A 23,541-nucleotide genomic window follows, 5' to 3' on the forward strand; every position below is an offset into this window, starting at 1 on the left:
TTTTCGGGGATGATTAAGCGATGGCTCTACCACGACTTACAGCGCCTGCTTCACCAATCCTGGTTCTTTCCGCTAGACTAGGATGATTTACCGAAAACTTCTGTCTGGTCTTCAATCCAGAGGAACATATATCAGCTATCCAACAAGGCAGATCCTCATCCACCGACTTTCTTCGAAAGCTTAAAGCCTTTTATATCGGTCTGGAATGAGTTACTTCGTGTGAAGGGCTAAAGCTAATCTTGAATTCAGAACTAGCTAGGCACATGTTGTTTACAAAATCCTTGAAGAACGTAATCAATTCGGGGTGGAATCGTGAGGTATGCGGTTGGTGGGTCACGTGGTACAACCACGTGATAGTTCACCAGGATTCAACCTGTTACAGGTGGAGAGAATAAACAGATCTGGTATACACTAAACCAACTGAAGAGAGAAGCTGCTCAACGAATCTTTCCTTGGGTAACACACGCCAAGAAAACTGATACCTTTACTCTGAACGAGCTCTTTAATCAGATGAAAATCGCCTTCTCCAACCCCTATAAGAGAGCTAAGGCTCATATAAAGCTCCATTATATAAAACAAGGCTCTAAACCTCTTAATGAATTCCTGAACGAGTTTAACCGCCTGATCCTAGAAGCTGAAGGATGGTCATAGGACTCAGAACAGAAGAAGATCTATCTCAAAAACGCCCTTTCCACTAAGCTCCTCACAGCTATAGCAGGAACAGATGAGAAGGACTTATACAAGGACTTCTGCCAACAAGCGCGTAAGACGAATGATAGACTAGTAAAAATTTAGAGCATTACACAAGGGACTAGCTGGCCGAAAAGACAAGGATCGCCACCCTATACAAGATCCCCACCAGGAGAACCTATGGATTAGGAACCTGTCGCTCGCTTAGCGAGCGTAGCTAGCTAGTCGCTCGTTACTGAGAACGGTGCTCGAGTCCTTACTGCAGTAGAAAGGAGTTGGTGAGCTTCAACAAACCACTACTCAACACCGTAGACAAACCACCAAGTGTAGTGGTCTCTACAGTACTGAATATCGTGGTTGTTGTGAAGTCTGCTTTTTCATTGATGAAAGAACTAGCTACTTATAGTATATGGGCGCCCCTCTGCTCTGGACGAATGTCAACATTCGTCCGAGACAGAAGAGACGGTGAAGACGGAACATTACTGTCGCGAATGCGCATCGCTCAAGGGTGTCGTTTGCGATGAATGCATATCGTTCAAGGATGCCGTGATATACTAATCCAGTTCCGGAGTCGCTGTCTCGGCAGAAGCTTTTTCGGCCGAAATACTTTCCGTCTGTTGATGGCCTTGTTTCTCGGCTGTCGCAACAGTTATTCTCCCAATCGGGAAGTGCAACTTCCTTTAGTTATACCTCACCAACCAAGCATTGTAGCAGAAAAAAAAGAGAAGATTTAGAATGCTGTGGACAGTAGGAATCTGATAGTAGCGGAAATTTAACCATAACCCTTCTTTGAAGATTTTTGAAGCTGTCATGATTTGCTATGTAGAGAAGCCGCCCTGCGCATTCATATCCGCTCCCTTATCCACGAGAAGCTTGATAATCTCGAGATGGCCTTCTGACGAGGCGGCATAGAGAGCGTTGCCGTAGAAGCCGCCCTGGGCATTCACATCCGCTCCCTTATCCACAAGAACCTTGACAATCTCGAGATCGCCTTCGAACGAGGCGGCCTGGAGAGCGTTGCCGTAGAAGCCGCCCTGGGCATTCACATCCGCTCCCTTATCCACAAGAGCCTTGACAATCTCGAGATGGCCTTCGAACGAGGCGGCATAGAGAGCGTTGCCGTATTCGCCGCCCTGGGCATTCACATCCGCTCCCTTATCCACAAGAATCTTGACAATCTCGAGATGGCCTTCTGACGAGGCGGCATAGAGAGCGTTGCGGAAGAAGCCGCCCTAGGCATTCATATCCGCTCCCTTATCCACAAGAATCTTGACAATCTCGAGATCGCCTTCGAACAAGGCGGCCTGGAGAGCGTTGCCGTATTTGCCGCCCTGGGCATTCACATCCGCTCCCTTATCCACAAGAATCTTGACAATCTCGAGATGGCCGTTATACGAGGCGGCCTGGAGAGCGTTGCCGTAGAAGCCGCCCTGCGCATTCACGTCTGCTCCCTTATCCACAAGAATCTTGAAAATCTCGAGATCGCCTTCGAACGAGGCGGCCTGGAGAGCGTTGCCGTAGAAGCCGCCCTGCGCATTCACGTCTTCTCCATTACTAATAAGATCTTGTGCTGGCACTAGCAGGCCAGCAAAGCAGGCATAGTAGAGTCTCGAGCCTCGCGGAGGACCAGGATCATGATCCCAACTTATATCAGCCTGATACAAGCGAGCCCATCGTTGGAATGTCAATTCTTTTTCTAGGAAGCCGACTGCTAATTCAACTATATCTCTCGCATCCTGAGCCAACACAGCATGGTCTGTCCAGACTTCTGCCGCATATCTTGCCATCGGGAAATTCTGTTTGATCCCTCTGTTGCTACCATTGATATCCGTAAGATAAGTCAAGCATGTCTTTGTGATAGAAATACTGGCTGGCAGTGTATCAAAATTATCCTATCTAAGAAGGTACTCTTTGACAGAAAAATGGGCAAGATGTAATTCTATATCGGCGGTGTGAATAACTGTCAACAAACTCGGACAGTAACCCAAAACATCGGTCTCGTAAAACAATCGATGCTTGATATTAAATCCTCGCGACTTGTTTTCGATCTACGTGGCTATTACTTCTTTAGCCTCTGCTAGAGTGAGAGGTCGCTCGGAGTATACCAAGAATTATAGCAGGCGTATAGCGTCACTCTTAAGCTCTATTGGTATTCCTTTGATCATGCGCTGGTATATGTCATTGAGATCTATAGGTAGAGATGCGAGAGCCTCCTCTATAGCTGCCTTATGACGACATCGAGCCAGGCTATCTAATTGACAGAACGCCCACCTGAACCTAAATAAGGCGTCAGCGATCCATCATTTAACGACTGAAGCAGTGATATCTCACATCCCGTCAGCTCCATCGCCTACCTTTTTCCAGATCTCTTCGAGAAGATTCTCGGATAAGGGTTTCCTTGTAAAATCACGCCGTTGAGAAAGCTGAGCTGCGACCCACGATCGAATATCGGAGTTAATCGCCTGCTTATCTATAGGTAAGCAGTTTTTCTCTCCTATCAAAGGGGGCATGTGGCGCAGAAATTCGGATTCAGGTCGCCCGGTAAAAAGCAGCTGGACATGGTCCAACTCTGGTCTAGATACCACATCTTCGATCCACTCAAGAACTTTATCCCTCGTTTTTGATTCGTCTAATGCGTCTATAATGATAGAAACCTTCCTCTGGGCTCTAAGCATCTTAAAAACAACGACCCAGAGCGCCTCTGTTGTGGGTTGCTCTTTACCATTTTGATTTATCTGAAATAAAGCATCAAGATTAATTGTAGAGTCAACTCCATTTCGGTAAAGTTGGAAAGCAAGAGAGCGAAGCACGCCATCCAAAGTCTGCTTTATGGTGTCGCTAAAGTCAAAGAAGAAGCTAAGAATAAGGCCGTCATTTCCCTTCGCGAGATGATCAAGCACAGTTATACTAAGAACCGTCTTTCCACATCCCGCAAGTCCGTGTAGCCATATATATTGATATGAACCCGAATGCCACGACTGGAAGACGGCATTTTCCAGGAGCCAAGCGCCTGTCCCCTTATGGCGCAGTGTCCTCGCATGGTTGGCATTTGTAGACGGATCTAGGGGACGAAGCCATCGCCTAATCTGATCAGTTTGAAGGTCGGATCTGATGGAATCGGTTACAGTTTTTGCCTCAACTATAGTTTGCTGCACGCTCTCGATCTGTTGTTGGACTACGTATAATCAGAACTAGTGTCACTTTCAGGTGCAATTTAGCTCATGTACTTAATAGAACTAACCTAATTGAAGTACCTCTAGTGCCCTTTTGGTCTCTTGGATCTCTGCAGCTGGTACATAAGCTAGAAGCTCCTTAGTATATGCAGCGGCAGTCGCCGAAGCATATCGTTGCCATCGATCATTCTTGTGAGAATCGGCGTAGTCGCAGATCCCCCGGACAACCAGACAAGGGAAATGATTCATCAGGCCAGACGCCTCCATCTCAAAGCAGATGCAATCCTCGCCGATGTCAGCAACAATCTTATCGCGAGCAGCAGCATCTTTGATAAGTGTATTATCAGATGCGATGATCCCATAGTGGATTTCGGGGTCAGTATCATCTTGACGATCGCGTTGAACTTCATCACTCGGGTCACAACTCCAACAGTCTGGGCCTACGATGTGGTCGTATGAACCTTTAAAGAGGCGGTCATTCTCGAAGCCCTGGTGAGCATAGCTAGGGTTTTTCTTATATCTCCTGCCCATCTTCGGGTTTCTCTCTAGCATTTCTTGAAGGAAATAGGAAATCTTGGAATCCCTCCGCTCATGATTGGCCTGGATGCTGGCGATCGCATTAAGAAGGACTGTCGGAGGCCTCCCTAAGAAGCCTTTAAGCTCATGCTTGCCACCAGACTTTGCCTTAATCAAGTCGTATTGATAGACCCCGCCCATGCTCCCACTAGGCTGGCTCACGACAACATCTCCCAAACATATATCATAGTCATCATCTGGTCGAGCAATGCCGCCGCCTATACCCACTAAAAAACCAACACGGATGGATGGCAAAGAGGCAAGCAGGCTCGAAGCCGTGGTAGCAGCCGAGGTGGTTCCGTAGACCCCAGCAGGCAGAGAGGCGATGACGATGTTGTGCTCTCCCACGCGACCCCATATATAAACATTCGGGTCGGTTTAGTGTCTAGTGAAGCCGGTTGGAGTTGCATGTTGTTCCTCATCGAGCATCGCTTCTGCAGCGGCCCGCTCGATGGGAAGAGCAGCAATCCAGGCGATTGTATAGGCGTCATGTGGGAGTCGCTTTTAACATAGGAGTGTATCAGTAATAGCTTTGTCTTTTGCTAATACTGATTGCTCTAGCTGAGATTGGGAATTCTCGGTCATGTTGGATGATAAACAAGTTGACTAGGTAGAATTTCTAGGTGTGTAAGAGAGTAATGCTTAATATAATTAATCAAGCGCTCTTTCTCTCCTAGACCATAATAGGTAGTCGGTTATTATCAGTAGTAGAGTAAGGTCCTAAAGTGAATAGTGGATAAATAGGCGGATGTCAAGGAGTAGTTGTTTTAAAAGAATTTAATGTGGTTCATTAAGAGAGTTTCAGCTGGACTCTAACGAGCTAAAAGAGGGGTACGTCTTCAGCCTCATCATATGACTCTTACCACTCTAAGCCAGGAATTACCTGTGCCTTCTCTGCCCACTCACACCGCGCGGCTTCCTAATTATATCAAATCATGCTTCTCAGCGGGCGGCAAGATGAAAAATACTATTGGCGGGCTTTAACCCCACTTAACAAATAAAGAAACAGCAGGATTAGACATGTGCATGGGTTGGGTATGGGTATGAATTTTGACCCATACCCAACCCATCAGGGGTAAGGTAAACCCATACCCATATGGGTATTTTTGATGCCTTAATGCCTGATTTTCGCCTCAACCTAAACTAAATTAGGGTAATTAGTGCCTTAGTGCCTAATTTTTGCCTCAATCTAGTACTAACTAGGTGACAAATATCACGTGAAATAAAAGTCTTGGCAAAAAGATGGGTTTATGGGCTGTGGGTTTTACTTCAAACCCATACCCAACCCATATGGGTTTTGGGTAAAATTTCTGACCCATACCCAGCCCATTGTGGGTTGGGTTGGGTTGGGTATGGGTTTACCCAACCCAATGAACATGTCTAAGCAGGATGTCAGCCCTTGGATGCCTTACTAGATTAATTGATTGCTCTATAATTCAATATTACTACCCAGTGAGATTTTCCTTGGATTTTCCTTCCTAGTAGTTTAATTTGGCGATGATTGTCCGATGTATTGGAAGGGTCAATCAATCAATCAATCAATAAATACTCTATTAACCTGATGCAGCCTAACTAGTAGCGTATGGCTATGCAGGCGTTTCCTCCGGCGGAATCAGGAGTATTCCGAACGCCAGAATGTCAAGATAGATACAGAAGAAATGCGGTGTTGCGCCATTGTAAACCGAAATCCCACAACCCATATCCCACTTTTTAACACGTAGCGCCCTCTGTGTAATGTCGCTTGTAAATCACCCCTTCCCTGTTTCTGCTCTCACCACTCCTTAAGTTCTGCCCCGCTCCTGTTTTCCTCCTTTTGTTGTTCATTGAAGTTATCGATGTATTCTTCTGAAGCTTCTCGGTAAGCCTTAGGTTTCGTTGTTCCTAACACCCAGCGTCTTCACCCCGTTGCACCCTTCATAGCTATGTGTCGTAGTCTCCTCTAGTCTGGGTCTTCGTCTTGTTCAGAGTCAGATCCAGCGTCTATATGCCTAAATTGCCCGAGGAGACCTGTTTAAATCATGAATTTCGCCACGTAGCGGGTAGCCTGCTGTAACAGGTTGAATCCTGGTGAACTATCACGTGGTTGTACCACGTGACCCACCAACCGCATACCTCACGATTCCACCCCGAATTGTTTACGTTCTTCAAGGATTTTGTAAACAGCATGTGCCTAGCTAGTTCTGAATTCAAGATTAGCTTTAGCCCTTCACACCTCCACTCTCTTTACTTCCTGATCGACCATTATCTTCTGGAAGCGATAGTGATCCTGATTCAATCTGGACACTTAAAAAGCTTTTAGAATCGAGATCTCGCATCGATTCTGCACTAGAATCTAGTTCTAGTTTACTCCCTTCGCCTATTAAGAGGGATATACAGAGACATTACGATCGCACTACCCGTACTGTACACCACCATATCTTTCTACACGATCGTTGGAGTCATTTAGAAGAAGCCAATAGTGTTGCGACAGCCGAGAAACAAGGCCATCAACAGACGGAAAGTATTTCGGCCGAAAAAGCTTCTGCCAAGACAGTGACTCTGGAACTAGATTAGTATATCACGGCATCCTTGAACGATATGCATTCATCGCAAACGACACCCTTGAGCGATGTGCATTCGCGACAGTAATGTCCCGTCTTCACCGTCTCTTCTGTCTCGGACGAATGTTGACATTCGTCCAGGGCAGAGGGGCGCCCATATACTATAAGTAGCTAGTTCTTTCATCAATGAAAAAGCAGACTTCACAACAACCACAATATTCAGTACTGTAGAGACCACTACACTTGGTGGTTTGTCTACGGTGTTGAGTAGTGGTTTGTTGAAGCTCACCAACTTCTTTCTACTGCAATGAACTCCAATTCCCTTTTACTGCAGTAAGAACTCAAGCACCGTTCTCAGTAACGAGCGATTAGCTAGCTACGCTCGCCAAGCGAGCGACAAATAGAAAACAGGTAAAAAAAAAGGAAAGCTAGTAAGAAGCAAGTGTCGCACACAGGGAGTTTAGGGAGTCTAGAAGAGATTCAGGTGTCTGTGGTGGGGGAGAATGGTGTTGAAGAGAGATATATATCTATACCTGAACCTGTTGAAACTGGCCCAATTGAAACCGATTTGCCTATTTCAGCACCAATTCGGCGCGAAGTTACCTGTTCTGGGTGTGGGAAAAAGGGCCATACACTAAGTGTCCCAGTCGTGTTTATTAGTTAAGTTTATTATGTTTTTGTATCTAAAAGTGGAATTGAATTCGATGCGTTATTTTCAAGTTTGGTGGGGTGGACCGTTTATCAGGGAATTACGTTAGCAAAAATGGCAGATAAAATGGCAGATAACATCCCTAGTCGTAACACTTCTTATTTAGGTATAGTATAACGATTCTCACGATTTTAACGATTTTAACGATTTTAACGATTTACGATTAACGATCAACGATTTAACGATTTAACGATTTTTACATAATCAGAAAATCTTAACGATTGAACGATTTCAACGATTACAATCGTTGAATCGTTAAATCGTTCACATCCCTGCAGAAAATGTTACCAATCATACGATCCAGAGTAATAGATACGGTAAAATGGCCGTGGGCGTCGTGAAAGAAACTCAGAGCTTCCTCAATATCGCTCTTAACGAGGCATCTGCTTCACACTCCAGGTTGCTCACGGTATAGAAGCTGATCGCTGGCGTCGCTCATGTGGTATCTTTGTGATATTTACTATGCGACTCTCCGCCTAAACCCAGGAAGATCTTGAGACCAGTCTCTCACCCCAGGCAGAATCATGCCTCAGGCACACAACCACACCGCCCATCGTAGTTCATGATAGCATAATTTACAAAATGAATACTATGCCCAGAGATAAAGATTTTTACAGCCTTCATTTTTCTTCTTCTAGTCTCTAGTTTACAGATTCCAGAATCCAGGTTTCTCTTCCAGCTATCGCCCTTGGGTAGTTTTTTCTTTCTCTTCATCCCATTTCTTCGCTCCGGCTTGTCTTGAGTCCCCAAGCCACATCCACCTCCGCCATCCAAAAGCGGTCTAGGTCCAGGTTCGGGTCTCTCAGTACCTAACCTGATTAGTTCATGTAAGCTATAGGTGGCGTTGAATCCACAGTTTAGAGTTGAGTGGTTTACTTTCTTTTTCATCATTATCTTCATAAGGTTTCCAGACATGCGAAATCAACTGACAATTTACAAGGAGATAAACTCGTTCCTATAATGCTCTTTTGATTATTGAAAGGTGTTGGAACGAAGATCTTGTGATCTTGGCTGCCTCCCGGAGCCTCAAGCAGGATTCCTGAGTCACAGTACTCATAACAACCGCCTCGGAGACCCACCTTCCACAATCTCCACTCCAGTTCGCCATTTATCACCATGGAACATTTTCAAGAACCATATAATGACGGAAACCGCGACGGGGATGAATCACCTGACGCCTCTCTTTCCCTTGGAGGTGTTCCCTCTGCGGAAGTAGCACTGAAAATCCTGGAAGAATCTAAATTCCTTCAACAGCTTGATCAATTCGTCATTCTGACAGACCTAACCTTTGGGCTCTGCAATTCGTTATGGAACATACTGGATCATGAATACCCGGATATCCGAAAAACCGCGTCCCCAGAAGACGGCATTCTGGAGCTGAGAATGCCCTCATGGACCCACGACAGTGTTGTGACCTGGCTTGCGAAATGCGTGATTGACTGGGCCCTGCGAGGACAGTTGACGCCGAACGAGGTAGAGGATCTGTGGATCCTCTCAAGCCCTGTGGTCAATCTTCCCAATCCCGTACCAAATCCTCCACGAGCACCCCGGAGAAATCTGAAAAAAGAGCCAGATACTGGTCTCATATCGTACCGCGCCCCTTCATCCGGCTTCGACTCTCAGGGAAAAAAGCTCTCTCCTGTTCCCAGCATCTTATTCGAAGCTGGATTTTCCCAGTCCTATGAAAGTCTAAAAGAGAATGCACGAAGAGTTCTTCTGGGAGGAGCTCCGACTGTTCGTTTGGTAGTGCTCGTGAAACACTTCAAACAGGCCCACAAACGGGTCAAGACAAAAATCGAATTCTGGAGGCTGAATAGACAGGGTGTCGCCCAGAAAGATGAAGAAAGATATATTTTTCCCGTCCCCAACGTCCCTCAACTGCCCCTATGCGTGACCCGGGAAGACGTATTTGGATCAGCGTTTATCCTGGATGGCCAAAACCCCCACGATCTCCTCGAGTTCAATTTGAACAAGTTTCGCGTCGTTGCAGCTAGAACCCTGGATCACCAGGGTCTGCGACCAATGTAAGAATCACTTCTTCTACGTGCTATTCCCCTTCGTTTCCTTTTCCGACTTCCAGCTACCGGCAGTCTCTTGACTCTCTTCTCCGGTTCCTTTTTGCTATTCCCTCTCGTTTACTTTTCCGACTTGTCTCTTCTCCAGTTCCTTTTTGCTGTTCCCCTTCGTTTCGGTTGTCCAGAGAACAGAACTGCCCAGACCGCCTTATCAGGTGGACCAGCAGGTTTCAGATAGACAAAATGAAAAACCCCAAGCCCGAGAAAGAAGATTCTCGAGGCATAATTTTCTAGTTCCTTTTTCCAGTTTCCGTTTTCCTATCTTTAGAGATGTTACTCCGCAAATGTCCGCAGGTTTTATACTTGCGAACGCGGACGCGGACAGACACTCATTTGGTCGCCAACGTGAAGCTGGCCAAATCACAGGTGTAATCCGTGAGATGTCCTCTCCTACTTCGAACTGTTCGCGTAACTCATAGTTCTCTTTTTTAGTGAATGACATGTACTGCCTCCCTCAAACATCAACGGAAACCTTTGTTCAAAGGGTGCATCGGGTTCTTCTGGGTTAAAAAAAAATGGAACGAGGAACTTCCGCCAATGCTACATTTACTTCATGACAATTTACCTCGAAACATCTCCAGTCTTCATCTTCATTATAATCAATGTGTGATTTCGACAACGCGACCCATACTGTTATATTTGTTCAAGGATCGCTTTTCCCTCCGTGACATCTCCACAGAACCTCAAGTCTTTTCCCCCACAACACTAGCGCTTGCGGAAAGCTGTGTGCAGGCTGCATGGGCATCCAACCAGATCTTATCTAAGCTTTTTGTCGAGGGCTCTCTGGCATCATTTGGCTATTTTGATGCACATTACCTTTTCTCTTCAACTATAATTCTGATCATGTCTGCAGTGATGGAACCAAATGTGAGCATGTCGGATGCTGTCTCATATGCTTTTACTATACTCCGTGATATGAAAGAAGACGGAAACATTCCTAGCTGTGACTACTATGAGAGACTACAGCGGACTAGGGCATGTGTGGGAAGAATGAGAGAAGCTAGCAAAGCTAATATAGCTGCGAACAATAATGGAAGCAAAACGCCAGAGCAGATGTTTGACGATACGGGGGGGGGGGGAGGGGGGGGTTTGTGGAAGGATTGGCCCTGGATAATCCCTTGATAGATTGTTTCTTGTCAGATAATGTCTTTGTTTGGCCGGACGGTATGCTCTCCGGGGATCATTCTTTAAGAGATGTTGCGTTAGAGCTAGGAGATGAGTTTTTGCTTGAACAGATGTGATTTATACCATCATGTGGCACCAAGTTGAGTGTGCTAAGAATCTCTTACCGACGAAATGGTATTCGATATCTCCTACGGCGTGGTAGCCTAGTTACTTCAGGCTAGCTTTTTTCATCTGACCAGAATGAAGCTGTCGAGGGACTTATGGTGCTTGCTGAACTAGGCAAGAGGCTTGAGAGTGTTGGTGACTTTGAGATTTCCGTTGGACGCAATGGGAAAGTCTGGGTGGATTGTGCCAACGCTGCTGAGAGCTCCATTAAAGCGTCCATCGTCCAATGTGATGAAAATAACCTGAATATAGTGGATCAGAAGAAGCTGGTGACTAAGGTTCTACGGGAGCTGAAACTGGACTCATGAGTGAACAAACTCCCTGACATGAAGAAACATGCTTTCCTGTCACCTCAGAGACAGCTATGCGACACAAATTAGACCAAAAGGGGCCAATCAAAGATAAAGCACGCCTAGATAGATGATAACTGGGCCAAACCCCTCCTTCATGTTGGAATCTTGCGACACTCAATATGCATTCTTATCTGACAATGGCACTTTAAACCCCTTCTGATTCTCCAAATGAATTATTATGAGCCAAAATTCAATAATGAGTGGATTTATCTTTTACTGACACGATCCGTAAAACTGGCTGACGTCTAATTGGTTTTCAATTGCAGCCCTGAAGTCGAGAAATCAGTTGCTCACCAGTAGGCAAAATCCGACTTCGACTTGGATCACCTTTTGGGTTTACCACTTTGAAAACCATTTTTATTTATCAATTGAGGCTCTAGCTGTCCAATCATGCTCTCAGAATTTTGCTAGCTAAAATAATGGTAGAGTTAGAGCCTGTTGAAGTTGACAGATTTTAGTAGAGAGTGCTTACCTTATGTTGTAGCATGTGTGAAGGGCTAAAGCTAATCTTGAATTCAGAACTAGCTAGGCACATGCTGTTTACAAAATCCTTGAAGAACGTAAACAATTCGGGGTGGAATCGTGAGGTATGCGGTTGGTGGGTCACGTGGTACAACCACGTGATAGTTCACCAGTGTCAAATGGAGGTCGACTACCAAGGAATAGTGGATTCTAGTGGGCAAATGAGAACGCAGTATGCGTACCAAAGAGTGTATGTGTTGTAGAATGGAGGAATCCCATTGTGGGATTCCAATGCTGACTAAAATAGACTAACTATAAATGGAATCGGGCCTTTGACAGAACAAAGCAGTCATGTGATCAAATTGTTACTTTATAATAGATAGCAAACTAAGAATGAAAACCAGACTTTACAACCACTTCAAGAGGACACAAAGATATCATAGGGGCGTAAAGCGTTACCTGTGATAGGTGTCAGAAGTGGGCGTTAGCCTCATCACCTTTATCGAATAGCTATTCCACACTTGGTACAGGTGTACCGACAATATGGGTAACATGGGTATTTACGATCGTAAATTTCAGTGTTGTCACCAATCAGAGATTAGAATAATTACATAGTACCGAAATCTGACGATAGGAATATTTCCACCTGAAATCATGTACTGTGTAAAACGTGGCTCGTCTGCATCGAATCACTAAATCTAGACCTTTGCAATGACTCGGCCGGACCTTTTGAAAGATATATTTATTCCACTATACTATCAATGTAGGTAGGAGGATTGTGAATCTGATGTCATCCAAGGTTCATCACAATGTTTTCCCTACATATGTACAAATTTAAGTTCTTGGCATAAAACCTGGCAAATTATTTCTGATCAATCGTGTCGTTCCCATCTAATGTCTCCGGACTCCACTATAGTCCAGTAATACCAACACCACCTACTTACATAGTAGTAAATAAATACACGTTAATAGAACCCTAGTGAACCTTTCTACTCTGAATACACATGTACATAGTGTATCGCTACCTGGGTTTCTGGTACCTAGGTAGAAATTCACCCAATTCATTTCATGTGTTAGCGGGTTGCACCCGCAATAGTCTGAAGGAAGAGAGAGAGAAGGAAGAGATGGGCAGAATCCCACATAGAGCTTCCTTCTGCAAGTAATTCAATGCATCAAGACCTGCATCCATCGTTAGATGTGCGCCAGTACCCTTACATCATGAGTGCATCCTATTTACTTCTAGGGCTCGTACGAGGCTGAAAATTTCAGAGGTTTGAAATTATTATGAGCTCTTAAAATATTTTTGATTTCAAGCTCATCGGACATCAGGAAAGGTTGTGGTGAGTACCCCTAATTTTGTAAAATGTTTTAATGGGGTGCGGTCGCAAAGTGATAGTACATAGACTGTAACGGGCTGATGCCCGACAAATGGGAAAGATGGGCACGTATAGCTCGCAAAGACGAACGATGACAGTAAGTCTCGAATCTGATGGCTCGTAGAATACCCCTTTCAATGTTCGAGCACCTATAGGATATCCCAAGGTTCCCGAGACCCCTTTTGTGTGAAGTATCATACCTTTCATGCTCATTTTATTATTTATTATCAGACTATCATAGCCATGCTTCCATGTACCGGATTTCTTACGCCAGTTGTTGGCGTTCTTCTTCCATATTAGTTCTCACCGCCTCGCTGCTTTTGCTCTAAGCCCACTGGGTGAAATATGAGAGAGCTGAGTAAGTGCTAGCCACGATGTCTCTTAGGATATCACTAGGCCTGAAAACCCGTTTCACTCGTAACAATGCCTAGTGTGCTCTGTTTTTCCTTGTCTTCCCTAGAAGGTTTACAGTGTTTTCACACACTATTTATAACTCATGGCCGACTTCACTGGCCGGTCTTTCTGGCCGGGCCTACATTGCCTTCCTTTTCCATCAACTGATTCGGTTCATTCGATTGCTTGAAGAAGAAACTGAATCTTAAGTATCTTCCAAATGAGAATTCAAACGTCTTGCTCTATCTATATACAAGAATTAGCCTTCCAGAGGCCCAACTTTGACATCTGTTCTCCTCTTCAATTCATTAAGCTCATTTTTTGCATTTTCTTTCTGTTGTAACTTCCTCTGCGTTGCCTCCATATTCTTGAACCGCTTTTTGCCTCCAAATTTCAATTTTGTAATCATATCCGCCGCTTGGCCACGGGTCAGATCTCCAGATTTTAATTCACCATCACGAATGCGAGACTTATTCAGCATCTTGATCTGTGCTGCTGTGGCTGTGGTTTGACGCCAGGGCTGCCAGGATGTTATATACCGCTTCTCAAACTTGTCATTTGCATATGTGTCTGCTGCTCGCACAGCTGTTTCCAAATCTGACCCAGATGCAACAAGGCGTGGCCGTGTGAACTTGGGTTTCTCGGTTACTGGGTCGTTGAACTTCATAACGTGACGAACAGCAAAGCTATCTCCTTCTTTTTCGATGGTCAACCACCCGGATGACTCTGACAGGACATATTTTGCAGATTCAAGTCTCACCCATGCGTTTTGGCTGAGAGACCTGATATGTTGCTCAGATTTTGTGTCGTCCAGCAGGTCGAAGACACTGTCGTACTTGGTGAACTGTAAGTTGACATCGCCATCTGGTACTGTCTCTGGTCCCAGTTTTGGCTTGGGAAATTTCTCTTCATGAGAGCCTCGTTGAATGTCCTCCACGCTGGCCTTATCAAGAACCTCGTCTGGATGTAGGCCGAATAATGTTGGGGTTGATAGGACCCCTGTGGCTAGAGAGGCGACCATATCGATAATATGACAATTTTCCTTTCCAGGAAACAGGCGCAGTCCTCGTCCGATCATCTGGATAAGAAGATTTCGGGACCTGGTCGGCCTGGCCAGAAGCACACAGTCGATATTAGGAATGTCAGTCCCTTCAGTGAACAATCCACAATTCAAAAGTACAGGAAACTCTTGATTGCGAAAGGCATCTAGCTGCTCTGATCTGACATTCTTGTGGGTTGTGGCAGTGATATACCGAGCATCAATGCCATGCTCGCGAAAAGTCGCCGTAAGTTGCTTGGCATGTTCCACGTCCACACAGAATCCCAATGTCGATTTTCGATCATGTGCATTAGCTAGCCATGCACGAACAGTAATGTGGTTTGTGTTTACGGTGTTGACGGCTTCTGATAGCGAACCAAGAGCAAAATCGCCGAACTTGTCTTTCTTGACATTCGCAAGATTCGCCTCGGACTTCACTGTCGTGAAAACGGCATTTGCCAGCCACTTTTCTCCAATCATGTCCACATAGTCCTTATGATAAACAATATGGTCAATGGCAGCTCCAAGTTTAAGCCCGTCAAATCGCGCAAATGTAGCCGAAACTCCAACTAGCACCGGTGCATTTGGCGACGGCTCGTTTAGGCTGAAATGCCCCAAAACTTCCCGATATGAGCGCGCAACAATGTGATGCGCTTCATCCACCAGAATCAACTTGTAAAGACTTGGGTCAAATTTAGCAATGCGTCCTCGTGAGAGCGTTTGCACTGATGCGATAATAATATCTCCATGTCCTAGAGCGACATTCTGGCCCATCTCGATCTCCACAATTTGATCTGGATATGTCCTGCGGCAGTGTTTGGCAGCCTGTTCCACGAGTTCTCGCCGGTGAACTATGATCATCGTCTTTGTGGCTTTCGCATTGCGCGGTGGAATTCGACTAATGAGCTGTGTGAAGATGACCTAATCTCAAAAAAAGTCAACGTTATGTTCTTGAAAAAAGGTGATTTGGACTAACCGTCTTGCCAGCACCAGTAGCTAGGGAAATACCGAGGCGCCGATGGCCATCATCCAGGTACTGTAGCACTGATTGAATGCATTCCTCCTGGTAGTCTCGAAGCACGATACCACTCGCGCCAGGTAGTGGAGGTGTCGTTGAGTTGAACCGCAAATTGCGCCCAATTGGAGCGAGCAACAATCGCCTTGGGGGAGTCCTCCATAGTATAGAGAGTGACCCAAAATTAAATCTGCGAATGAACTCCATGCGTGTTTGAAGGATGAAGCTCTGCAACGGAGCGGGCAAACAGTACAAACATTCTTATCGATAACGTCAATCATTAAGATCCAACTTACAACTTTTTTTCTCCACCCAAACACAGCCATCATACTCACGATCACTACTGTGATGTTTTGCATGCAGTGCAGATGGAAAACTGCAAGCTTGCAGGCTTCCAAAAATGAGCAGTCCTTCTGAATTTGAAGCTGGTTTTGACTCCGATTCCGACTCAGACGTCGACTTCGAACCGGATCGCAAGCCTCGCTCTTCTTCGCGCCGCGCCACTACAAGCCTTGAACCAAAAGGGCTACTCAGAAAATCTTTGTCGCGTGCGCAATCTGATAGTATTCCAGCAAGTGAAGTAAATGAAAATGACCCAGACACGGGAAATCGTTTCGAGCAGCTTGATGCGCGCCTCCAGAACCTACCCACGCAATCCCTCGACGCCTACTCCCAGCTCCTGGCCGAGACTGAGAAAGATTTCGCCTCCAATTCCGTGAACGAGACTGAAGAACCTTATCTGGTGACACAAAATGGTGCTGTGGTATGGACTCCCACGGAGAAGGGGACCCTCTTCAATGTCCTCGACAGAAAGGGCAAAAATGGCGTCCGAGAGCTTGCCGCTGCGATCGGCACAAAGTCAGAACTTGAGGTTTCAGATTATCTCAAACTGCTGCATCGCGGTTTGGTGGGCCAGCATGTGCTTGAACGTCACATTAGAACAATAGTCATGGGCGACATACCTGCAGCAACTGAACTCAGCGAGGAGTGCTGTACACAGCTCGATGAGTACGCGGCTGTTTTGTCGATGAAGGAGGAATACCATACGGAGAGAGCTAGTCGCTTCAAATACGCCAACAATCACCTTCTCACGCTTCAGCAGGCTCAAAAACTCATTCCAAAGGAAAAATTAATCGAGGTTGAGGTTGAGAATCCGGATGAAATCGCGGAGCCCGAATCTAAAAAGGTCTGGGTTGCAGAGGCAATTCCTCCCCAGCGAGGTAGCATCCACCTCGCTGCCAATATACTGAATACGCCCATGTGGGTGGAACTTTCTGAAAGACTTTTTATGAATTTTGGCGGCGCGAAAGAAGAGAGTAATTGGGTAAATGTTGCTCCATCGAAAGATGACACGCCTGCATTAACTGGGGATACACTCATGGACTTTTACGCTCTGACTATGACCATCACCCGCCGTTTGGTCCAGTCAACCATCTTCTTTGCCATGTCGCGACTGCGCGGTGTTGGTCGCGAACGGATTAATGCTATTCGAAGGAGAGATGTGCGGGCCGCTATCGACGTGCTAAATATGAAGCATGATCGATCTGGTTTCATGCTGGATGTTGTGCGTCGCAATGGCCTAACAATTACCAACAATCACGCGAACGATCCGAAAGGCGCCAAAACAAAGATCATCAACTTTGACGAGGCTGAAGAAATCCTCGGAGCTAATGTCAACCTCTCAAGTGAAAGTGAAGATGAAGACGAAGATACTGATAGCGACGATGACCCGGAAGACTTCAATATCGATTCTTCACCCATTAAAACCCATCGAAAACACCAACGCCAATCATCAACCGAAATTTCATCAGATGATCCCTTCCATCCCGAAGAAGACCACGCTGATACTCTCGATCGTGAACTCAGTCGTCGCGAAGAACTCAAGCTCTGGAGTATGATGGGAAAGCGCGCCCCAGCTTCCCTCGAGGTACCTATCCTCTCCGAAGAAGACGAGAAAGATGCAGCAGCACGTAAACCCACCATTGAACGCAAAAATAAAGAGGAACTAGTCGACTGGCGCGACAGAACTCTATACCGCAGTGAATGGGAGGAATACGGAGCCGGCCGAGAAAAACTAGAAGAAAAATTGGCCGGTAATATGCGGAAGAGACGGCGGATCGAAGGCGAACGCAACTTGATTCATCCTTCTGCGTATCGTGATGAGTCACCTGATGCTGTCCGGAGAAAAAAACCGTCGCCTCTATCAGCTGAAACTGTTCACAGCAGTGACGACGAGACTGGGGATGAAGGGCATATGGATGTTGACTAGTCTTTTATACTTTAAGCAATACCCGCATGTACTATATTTGCAATTCGCCTGACTATATATGTACTGAAATAACCTACTCAAGCCAGAACAGACAACTCCATACAGTGTATCCTTCCTTCTCTATCTTGGAATTTCAAGTATCATCATCGTACATTCAACTACATCTTCTTGTAGCCATATCAGTCATGTTACGTTCATACAATCAGACCCAAGGATTTAAACCACCAGAGTCGCATGCCCGGAGGTTAATAGATAACAGAATGACCTCGGAAATAAGAAGACTGTTAGATACAGGTAAAACCAAGCTGTTATGAAGCTACTGCATGAAAGATAGGAGCTACATGTCTCTAACAATGATAATACCACCCAGACATAGTCCGTAAGGATTCCGCCGATAAAAAGGGGACTACTTCTCCGCTCCTATACTTTTATCGCTCTAAGTTCAAATCTTAAGCGGATATGAAGTGAGATCTTAGGAGTAAGGTCAATGTGAGATCCTTGGGCAGTCGAGTGAATGTTAGCATTCACTCACTACCTACGAGTCTTGCTGTTATGAGAAGCATTCCACCAAAATTCTTCCTCCGTCATCTTTCCCACCTAAATTGCAGAGAAACTTCGTCACTGAGACTCGAGGACTGAGTAGTGTCTAGTTTATAGGACATTGCTGGTTTTGGATTTCAGAACTAATGGTTTTTGAGGCTAAGATATCCGGAGGCAGGAGAAACCCTGATTTGATGGATATATGAGATCGCTTCCAAGGCTGTCGCTAACTTGGCGCTAAGCCAAAAATAAGGGATAATAGCAGGTCTGGCTTGCAGCTGTCGTCAACTTGCTTTTAAGGTGATCCACGCAGCCACCCGCGGTGATTGGACATTATGTGGCTTTGGATTGACTAATAGGTGCCACCGAACTCCAAAACCACATTGTAGCTTGTTATGGCCAGATTTGTCTCAAGTGTTCAAATTTTCTCGATATCGGTCTCGCCAAAAGCCCACAGTTTTTGCCAAGCACTATTCCACGTGGTAATATTACCTAATTAGGATTGGCTTGAGGCAAAGTCAAGCGCTAAGGAATTTAACTACCTAATTAGTATTAGCTTAATGCAAACGTCAGGCAAAAAGCATCCAAAAACCCTATTTGGGGATGACCCAACCCATGAACATGTCTACCAGAAACATGATATTATCTCTATTTATATGCCTCCACATACATCTCATCTCTTACAGCCATTTGATGTAGAAATTTTGCAAGGTTTGCTCCCAACAATACCTATTTTACGAAAAAGGGAAGTTGTTCCGCCACTAAGTATTTAACATGGGGCCGTTTTACATAGTAGACCGGGAAGCAGAGGTTTGTCAACTACTTCCGGATGAAGGATTGCGTCTTTTCTACACAAGCATAGGATCCAGGGGTGCTGCATCATCAACAACCCACTGTGGATAATTTGAACGTACTAGGTCAAGATCTGCCTCCAAGTTCCACTGAGATAAGACCTAATACGATTCACTTAATCCAACCCTGGAATGCTTCAGGGGTTTTCAAGGTGAAATAACAATTGTATAGCCGAGCGCGTCAATGCGACGGCCCCGTAAGTGTTATGAACGGTAGTGGGGATTTTTGAGCACCTGATTTGCTGACTATCCGGAAGAAAGCAATATGCATTGACTATGTATTACTCAAGCAGGCTTTGATTTCAACATCTTCATACTCTAAAGTGAAATCGTCTAACCACCGCCCCCGCGGCTCTATCCCATGGGGGATATTGTAGTGCGCATTACGGCGAACAGGGTATCCACCTTATGTATGGAGAGCCGAACGCACATCACAATTAGATTCAACAAAATTAGATTATAAAGCTTTCTGAGTAATAACCTGGCTCAAAAATTGATACTTTATAACTTGATGGCACACATTTTGCCTTACTCAGTCTCAATTCAACCCGATATCATTTAAGAGTAGTGGCATCTAAAATCAGTGAACTTTTCGATGAGGTCGGCAGCAGCTTTAATTGCTAGCTAGGCGAGTGGACTGCTGGATCAAAGCTAAGAAACTAGCGAATACCCCTATGTGGAGAATGGGAGACAAAAGTCCAAGTTTCGGATGTACGGAGTAACTGCAGCCTTATTTGACTAAGAAATAAGGAGTCTCAAGCCTAAGTCCTGCAGTGTTTAGACCGTCTGCTTCGATTTGATTCGGGAATGACGGTAGTTTAAATCCTATAGACTTAATTTATGTACTTTTGGTAACCGATGCTTCGGTTTGGCAATAACAGCCACGAAGGATCTGGCAGGTTTGCAGGATGAAGAGATCTCTGGAATTATCTAAGAATGTGGAGCTTAACTTACGTATAACCAATAGTTAGAACTTCCTATTCATAACTAGCAAAAGTTTTCCACGAAGGCGGCTTGAGTTCCTGGTTTTTTTTTTTGTACCTTCATCGATATCATCTTGATCATATGGATTTTCGAAAAAGATTAATTAAAAATCATTTTCGGAAAGACACACGGTCGTGTGCTTTGTTAGATTTATGAATCTTGCTCTGTTGATCAATCTTCAACATGCACACCCCCTTCCACTGACGGGTCGAAGCTTGGCTATCTTTGCCTTCACTATCGCCCTCTTAACCACGTGTGTCATCGCCGTATTATTGAGATGTTTTGTCCGAGGATACCTCCTTCGGGCCTTTGGCTGGGATGACAGGCTGATGCTTATGGGACTGGTACGCTAAACTCTCAACTCTTAGCCTCGCCGGTGTAGGATTTAATTGACTTTATAGATCTTATTCATTGGCATGTCAACATGCCTAATTACCGCATCAACAAGAGGGCTAGGGCATCATATAACAGATTTCCCAGATTTGGTACTCTACAGGGACGCCTCGCTCGTACGTCCTTCTCTCCTTGCCCCTTGAAGCCTCCTATAACCTTGAAATGCTAATGTACTAACGTTTTAATTGGCTTAAAGTGGTGGTGGGTCTCCTCAGAATTTTATGTCCTATCCAGTGCATTCACAAAAGGGTCTGTTACTATGACACTCCTACGATTAAGTGTCAAAAACACACACCGCTACATTCTCTGGGTAGTCGCTGCCGTCATTATAATTTCTACCTTCTTGTTTTTCTTCACTTGGCTTCTTGTTTGCTATCCTATTTCCTACTATTGGGACCGAGTATTGCCAGATGCAAAAGGACACTGCGTCCATCCTAATTCTGTGTTCAGTATTGGGTATATTTATAGTGTGCTATCCTTACTCGCGGATTTAACACTGGGGATATTGCCTCTATTTCTCGTTTATGACCTCCAGATGAACGCTCTGACCAAGCTTGCTACTGGGGGAATCCTTAGTCTTGGTGCTGTGTATGTGATTCCTTGACGCGGAGATACTAAAAAGCTTTGGAATATATGGCTAACTTATGATAGGGCGAGTGTGGCAGTTATAGCTCGAATTCCATTCCTGTCTGAATATAAAAGCCCAGATTATCTTTGTTCGTGCAAATCCTGATCTCGAGAATGTTGGCATTTACTAACAGTTGCAGTTGCACTCTTCCAAGTCATCATCTGCACAACTGCTGAAGTCGCTTCTACAATCATTGCAGGCAGCCTTATTACTCTTCGCCCACTATTTAGATGGCTCATAGACCCAAAAATGCTATCCAGCAAAAGGAAAATGAACAGACACGACGGTTCAGATTCGTACACGAGAGCGGGTCATGTCCCTCTCAACAGCGCTCCTCAGGATGATAATTACCAGAACGCTTGGCGTCTAGAGCTTCAAGAGTCCGGGAGAATTGTTATGGTAGCAGTGCCACCATCTCAAAGAGATAAAGGTTCTTTGAATGGGGACTGCGACAGCAGTGATGAGCATTTAAACCCTCCTGATATTAGTCGCGTCGCGAATGTCGAGGAGACTACTTTAAATCAGTCAGGCCGATAGTGACTTTCTTATATATATATATTTTTTTTTCAAAGTACATCATCTATAAAGCGCCTGATTTAGACCACAAGTTCAACCTTCAGGACTGCCCAGGTGGTTTCTGTTTCATCAGCATTGTTGCAACGTTCTCTTGCCAACTACTTGCTATTGTCTTACTACACGAGGCATTAATTGCAAATTGTATGTAGCGAAGGATGTCTTCAAAGCAGGCGTGATGAATTTGTTCTTGCATGATAGCACTTTGATCCCCTAAAACAGATTGCGTGGTATTGCTCCTTATTTGCTCTGTGATCATTGGCATCGTGAATCTTAGCCCGATGAGGTTGGAGAGCGGTAGAAATCAGCCTCTCCAACGCTTTAAGTTTGAGCCCTTTCTCCGATATGGGGGTTATGATATGAGAGGAGCAAAGGATGGTTCAATTTTTGGCTTATAGTCGGATCGTGAGGGAGATCCTTTGCCCTTTTACCATAATGGAATTTGTTGATTGGGGATGAGATATGGGAGATCAATAGAGGAGTTAAGTAGGTAGAGCTTGTCTTATGTAATTCGTCCATCATAGCTAGTGCCTCTTGTGCAAGGACTTATTAGCTAGGAAGTTAGAGTAACGAAATATTCTAAGCCCATTTATATAAGCACCACTTAAATATTTAGCTTAATAAGGTTCCAAGGTTTATCAAATACTTTGCAGATCAAAAGGGGAGATCAAGAATGTAATCAATCATATCTCTAATTAGACATTCTAGAACCTCATTAAGAATTTAACTCCCCAGACCAAGGCTGATCGGACACTGATTGGTCAGATCTCGACAGATCTCCGAGCTTGGATCTCATATGACGTGATTATGTTAAATAAAGAAACATCTTTCTAGCCATTCAAAGCAGAAAGGCCTTTTCTGATCTTTTAGTGCTACACTAAAGATGTACTTCGTTGTGTACCCGATCACTCGAGGGTCCACATATTCGAGAACAATACGATCAAACGGCACAATATTAGGGTGTGGTAGTAGTTTGCTGAGATTATTAATCTCTTTCTAAGAAATTTTTATGTAAAGAGTTGAATTTGAAGATGACCCTCTGATCAGATTCAGTATATGATGAGAGATTGGCACCTGATCCAATCTGATCGGGTTCTTGAAGCGGAGAGAAGTAGACTGATTTGAAGCTGCGGAATCTTGGTCCATCTCACAGAGGTAGTCGACAATCGCCTCTGCCTTTTTGACCCCAACTGCCTTCAACAGCTTGATCTGAATGACGTCTCGCGAGTTCACGATGGAAAGCAGGTGGAGGGTTCGAGGGGACAAGGACTTATTCTCGTATTCATCCAGAGTTTCAATCTGCTAGTTATGGACAGTGAAAAGAGAATATTTACAATAAACAAGCTATCATTTTCTTCCATATCCCTTGAGACTCTATTGAGAAGCCTGTCATCATTATAGATCTGCAGAAATGAGACATGTCATTACGTAAGTGCTTGACTTTTCTAAGCATGTGACCCGGGGCCTGTCTTAAAAAAATCCCCGAAGCAGGTATCATCTATGTCGCACTAGTGGTAACGTTATCCTGAGACTTGAGAAATGAATTCAGTGGAGAATTCTATGCAAAAACGTAAATTCATAGGTAAAATATCAGATGCAAATGTCGTTTAAA

General features: G+C 44.9%; 8 protein-coding genes across 8 annotated transcripts; 5 read left to right on the top strand and 3 right to left on the bottom strand.

Moving 5' to 3' along the window:
• Positions 1–1,508: 1,508 nt before the first annotated feature.
• N7495_000917 (ankyrin repeat domain-containing protein) lies at positions 1,509–2,477 on the bottom strand (the record flags this gene model as incomplete). Its single annotated transcript, XM_057203587.1, has 2 exons — positions 1,509–1,922; positions 1,965–2,477. 2 exons carry the CDS (start codon positions 2,475–2,477, stop codon positions 1,509–1,511), a joined length of 927 nt encoding a protein of 308 aa, XP_057067660.1.
• A 324-nt stretch (positions 2,478–2,801) lies between these two features.
• Positions 2,802–5,024, bottom strand: N7495_000918 (NACHT nucleoside triphosphatase; the record flags this gene model as incomplete). Its single annotated transcript, XM_057203588.1, has 5 exons — positions 2,802–2,967; positions 3,022–3,865; positions 3,932–4,780; positions 4,835–4,940; positions 4,989–5,024. 5 exons carry the CDS (start codon positions 5,022–5,024, stop codon positions 2,802–2,804), a joined length of 2,001 nt encoding a protein of 666 aa, XP_057067661.1.
• A 3,780-nt stretch (positions 5,025–8,804) lies between these two features.
• Positions 8,805–9,716, top strand: N7495_000919 (uncharacterized protein; the record flags this gene model as incomplete). Its single annotated transcript, XM_057203589.1, has 1 exon — positions 8,805–9,716. One exon carries the CDS (start codon positions 8,805–8,807, stop codon positions 9,714–9,716), a length of 912 nt encoding a protein of 303 aa, XP_057067662.1.
• Positions 9,717–10,606: 890 nt separating this feature from the next.
• N7495_000920 (uncharacterized protein) lies at positions 10,607–11,004 on the top strand (the record flags this gene model as incomplete). Its single annotated transcript, XM_057203590.1, has 2 exons — positions 10,607–10,850; positions 10,889–11,004. 2 exons carry the CDS (start codon positions 10,607–10,609, stop codon positions 11,002–11,004), a joined length of 360 nt encoding a protein of 119 aa, XP_057067663.1.
• A 144-nt stretch (positions 11,005–11,148) lies between these two features.
• Positions 11,149–11,361, top strand: N7495_000921 (Exosome complex exonuclease Rrp40; the record flags this gene model as incomplete). The annotated part of the gene is made up of 1 exon (XM_057203591.1): positions 11,149–11,361. One exon carries the CDS (start codon positions 11,149–11,151, stop codon positions 11,359–11,361), a length of 213 nt encoding a protein of 70 aa, XP_057067664.1.
• Positions 11,362–13,896: 2,535 nt separating this feature from the next.
• Positions 13,897–15,898, bottom strand: N7495_000922 (DEAD/DEAH box helicase; the record flags this gene model as incomplete). The annotated part of the gene is made up of 2 exons (XM_057203592.1): positions 13,897–15,597; positions 15,653–15,898. The coding sequence occupies 2 exons, from the start codon at positions 15,896–15,898 to the stop codon at positions 13,897–13,899; spliced, it is 1,947 nt and encodes a 648-aa protein (XP_057067665.1).
• A 193-nt stretch (positions 15,899–16,091) lies between these two features.
• N7495_000923 (uncharacterized protein) lies at positions 16,092–17,960 on the top strand (the record flags this gene model as incomplete). The annotated part of the gene is made up of 1 exon (XM_057203593.1): positions 16,092–17,960. One exon carries the CDS (start codon positions 16,092–16,094, stop codon positions 17,958–17,960), a length of 1,869 nt encoding a protein of 622 aa, XP_057067666.1.
• Positions 17,961–20,487: 2,527 nt separating this feature from the next.
• N7495_000924 (uncharacterized protein) lies at positions 20,488–21,893 on the top strand (the record flags this gene model as incomplete). The annotated part of the gene is made up of 5 exons (XM_057203594.1): positions 20,488–20,679; positions 20,737–20,844; positions 20,925–21,320; positions 21,380–21,392; positions 21,490–21,893. 5 exons carry the CDS (start codon positions 20,488–20,490, stop codon positions 21,891–21,893), a joined length of 1,113 nt encoding a protein of 370 aa, XP_057067667.1.
• Positions 21,894–23,541: the final 1,648 nt, after the last annotated feature.

This window comes from Penicillium taxi (assembly GCF_028828555.1).
Source record: "Penicillium taxi strain IBT 34144 chromosome Unknown utg000001l_segment0_segment0, whole genome shotgun sequence".
Lineage (NCBI taxonomy): Eukaryota > Fungi > Ascomycota > Eurotiomycetes > Eurotiales > Aspergillaceae > Penicillium > Penicillium taxi.